This window comes from Rhineura floridana, chromosome 2 (genome assembly GCF_030035675.1).
Source record: "Rhineura floridana isolate rRhiFlo1 chromosome 2, rRhiFlo1.hap2, whole genome shotgun sequence".
NCBI lineage: Eukaryota > Metazoa > Chordata > Lepidosauria > Squamata > Rhineuridae > Rhineura > Rhineura floridana.
The window spans coordinates 96,773,615-96,777,176 of record NC_084481.1 but is presented as its reverse complement, the minus strand read 5'-3'; the positions used below and the strand labels follow the sequence as shown (position 1 = coordinate 96,777,176).

Below are 3,562 nucleotides of genomic sequence, written 5' to 3'. Positions count from 1 at the left end.
GTATATAAAATGTGCTTATTGGGAGAAAAGCTGAAGAACTTTCATGAGGATTATTTTTTAACAAATTCTCAAATTGCTGGAGAGACCTGGAGAACTGAATTTAAGAATGGGAAAAATGAGAAACTGAATTAATTAAAACTGACAGGTTCTTCCATCCCTAACACAGTTTTGACCACACTTTCTTGCAAGCAATTTCTTCTAATATAATGCAATTTTCTATGTTATTTTCACAATGATATTCTCTAACAGCAGACAACCAAAACAACTCCTGAGAAAACTATAAGAGATCTTTTAGATCTGAGACTGAATGTTTCCTTTTTTAAAATGTGAGAAATATTGCAAGAGCAGGTAAGGATGGAGTATGAAGGCCATTTGGTTGTAGAGAATTCAGCACAGGAAAAATATAGACCAGGTGAAGCTTGGGCTATTAATAACAGGTCAGCTTCAGTTTTGAGGGAGCCCTGGACAAAGGTCCCTCTGGTGAGCCCCTCAGATTTGTCTGGCAGTGATGGTGGCCGCAGCCCTCTGGGAGCTGGTAGGAGGCACCATTATTATTCTCCTCAATGCTGTGGAGAGCCTGATACAGAGTACAGTGGGAAATTTAAATAGCTGCTCACAGACACAGCTAGTTAGCACTGTGGGTGGGGGAGTGGTGGCAGTGGTCAGAGATCTTGAAAAGTGCCAGGTATTGACACTGGGTCTACTAATGAAGATAAAAGGAGCAACACAGCCTAGTACTCATCCCCCCTCCTCCATAAAACTGCTCTGTCCTGGTCTTCAGTACAGCAAGGAAAGGCAAAGCCCAGCTAGAGACCAAGCAATGCTCTAGAGAACACCAAACTCTGAAGTTGCTCCAGTGAAGAACAAGCTGAAACTGAGCCCTTATATAGCAGCAGCAGCAGCAAGTGCAGCCTGATTGTTAGTACCACCTGTGCTGCAAGATGCTTCTGTATTTAAAGGGAGCCAACCTTCTTCAGTACTTTCCTACTGTATCAGATTGGGGTTGCTGCTGGCCTTCCTAGATCTTCTACAGTGAAATTCTCTGAGTCAGATGACAGCAATGCTGTATCCTTGGACTGAGGAGGAGTGTGCACTGGTCCCACAGGGTGATCTGACAGCAGCACTTTTAGGGCTGCCCCTGCATGTCCTTTTCCTTCAAGTTTGGAACCCTCCCTTCCATCACCTGAATCTGACTCCTGGCCTGTGACATGCTGGATATATATTATTTGTGATGTCTATTAAGTACACTCTTGAAGTGTACTTACATTTTTGTGGAGAAGCTATAATGGAAACATAGATGGTCATTCTTAATTAATCACATTTAACTTCATTTTTGATATTTTACACAAACTGTGGCCCATAGTACACATAACCAGTGTGTTAGTGCCATAATAAATTCATTTTTAAGATGCCAGCCATCTCTCTTACTTTGTTTCTCTTCCTCCCACTTTCTGCCTCAGAATAACACCTCTGTTTATCTGGAACCGTAGGATAAAAACAAAAACAAAGAGTGAGAGACAGAATTACTTTTTTTTAAGGTAAGCAATATTTGCTACAGTTCCTTCTCTTAGTTGGGTGCTGCTTATTTGGACTATGAGACAGTGATTGTGTGAATTCTTTGGCAACTCACAGCATAGGGTTTAAATATCTTAAACAAGTCTTTCTAACAATTATCGTAGATGCACTCAAGATGACTGTACAGGTTAGACGTGAAACAAAAGTGAGGGAAAGTTTTCTGTCAAACTCTTGCATTTGATTGCACAATTTCTACTATATATATTCTCCTTGGCATCTCCGGTGATGGAGGCTCTCTTTTTTTTAAGAGTGGCATTCTTGCAGCAGCATTACTGGACACTTTCAAAGCCAGAAGCAATCTTTGAATGAGCCAGAGCTTCCACACACTGCTTTTTTAGTACAGCCGGTTTCCTGCATTAACAGAGGATGTGTTAGCTGAGGGGGGGTATACTGCTAGTTTGTGTTCATATTGTCATCCCTTCTTGTCTCACCTAGGCTTAAGGCCTGTATAAAACCTCGAACAGTAGTCTCTTTTCTTGTGCAAACAATGTCTTTGGGGAGCTGAAAAAGAAAGTAAGGTGGAGCAAAACACCCATCATTCCTTATCCCAAGCACCTGGTAATAAGAACAGGACTACTGTCTGTGTGAAGGAGGTTACATTTTTAGATAATTACCTGTGACAGACATCCTTCACATATTTGTCTTACCTTCTTCTAAATAAGCACAAGAGCATAGCTATCACCACAGTTGGTGGCAAATAAATTCCATAGGTTTGTCAAATGCACAATGGAAAAATGATAATTTTATCTCAGTTGCCGTATTTCTTTATTTTTCAGGTCTGGGGGGAAAATGAGTCCAATGAAAGAGAAAAATGTCACCATAATATTCAAGGAGTTTGTATTTGTAGGTTTAACAAACAATCCTCTACTGCAGATTGTCCTCATTGTAGTCTTCTTAGCTTTTTATACTGCTACTTTGGTGGGAAATCTGGGAATGGTTGCCTTAATAAGGGCCAGCCCTTGTCTCCACACTCCAATGTACTTCTTTCTCGGCAACCTCTCTCTCCTGGATGCATGCTTCTCTTCTGTAGTTGCCCCTCAGACATTAGTGAATCTCTTATCACATAAGAAGGCCATTTCCCTCACTAGGTGTGCATTGCAAATGTACTTTGTAATAGGCCTGGGGAGCACAGAGTGCTTTCTCTTGGCTGCAATGGCATATGATCGCTATGTGGCTATCTGTAAGCCACTGCTGTACCCAGTCCGCATGTGTCCTAGAGTCTGCATTCTTTTGGTGGTAGGGTCATATGTTCTTGGGCTTCTGCATTCTCTCCTTCATACAGTTTTCACCTTCAGGCTGTCATTCTGTCAATCTAATAAGATCAAACATGTATATTGTGACATCACTGCACTTCTATCACTTTCTTGTTCTGATACCAACATCAATGAACTCCTGATTTTTTATGAGGCTGGTCTTGTAGAAGTAACCACCATCCTGAGTGTTGTGGTTTCTTATATGTATATTCTCACCAATATTGTGAGGATCACCTCAAGTGCAGGCAGAGTCAAGGCCTTCTCCACTTGTACCTCACACCTCACTGCAGTTACTATTTTCCATGGGGCAATTCTTATTTTGCATTTCCGACCAAACTCTAGCAGTGGATCTTTTGTTCAAGATGTGAGTGACAAAATCCTTGCTGTGTTCTACACAATTGTCATTCCCTTGCTGAATCCCTTGATATACAGCCTGAGAAATAAGGAGGTTAAGGATGCCTTAGGAGGCATTCAGAGGAAGGTATGTGACAAAATGAATGGCTAGTAAGAATTTCCAGGCATTTCCACAAGAAATATACAGGTCTCTTGCTAGTCCATAATCGGAGGTCTTGATAGATATTAAAAGTTTCAGAAGTGTAGCCTCCCTTGTCATCCATCTATATGATGTTCTTAATGATCATTATAAGTTAAGCAGGTAATATAAGCTGGACATGCTTACTGTAGTGAAAAAGCATAAGACAAGTCTTTAGAGAGGTAATGCCTTATTCTCAAAT

The 3,562-nt window shown here is 41.0% G+C and overlaps 1 protein-coding gene across 1 annotated transcript; it reads left to right on the top strand.

The window, feature by feature from the left end:
* The first annotated feature begins 1,001 nt into the window (after positions 1-1,001).
* Positions 1,002-3,333, top strand: LOC133377943 (olfactory receptor 5T7-like). Its single transcript, XM_061612737.1, has 2 exons — positions 1,002-1,538; positions 2,352-3,333. The coding sequence occupies exon 2, from the start codon at positions 2,365-2,367 to the stop codon at positions 3,331-3,333; it is 969 nt and encodes a 322-aa protein (XP_061468721.1). The 5' UTR covers positions 1,002-1,538; positions 2,352-2,364.
* The last annotated feature ends 229 nt before the right edge of the window (positions 3,334-3,562 follow it).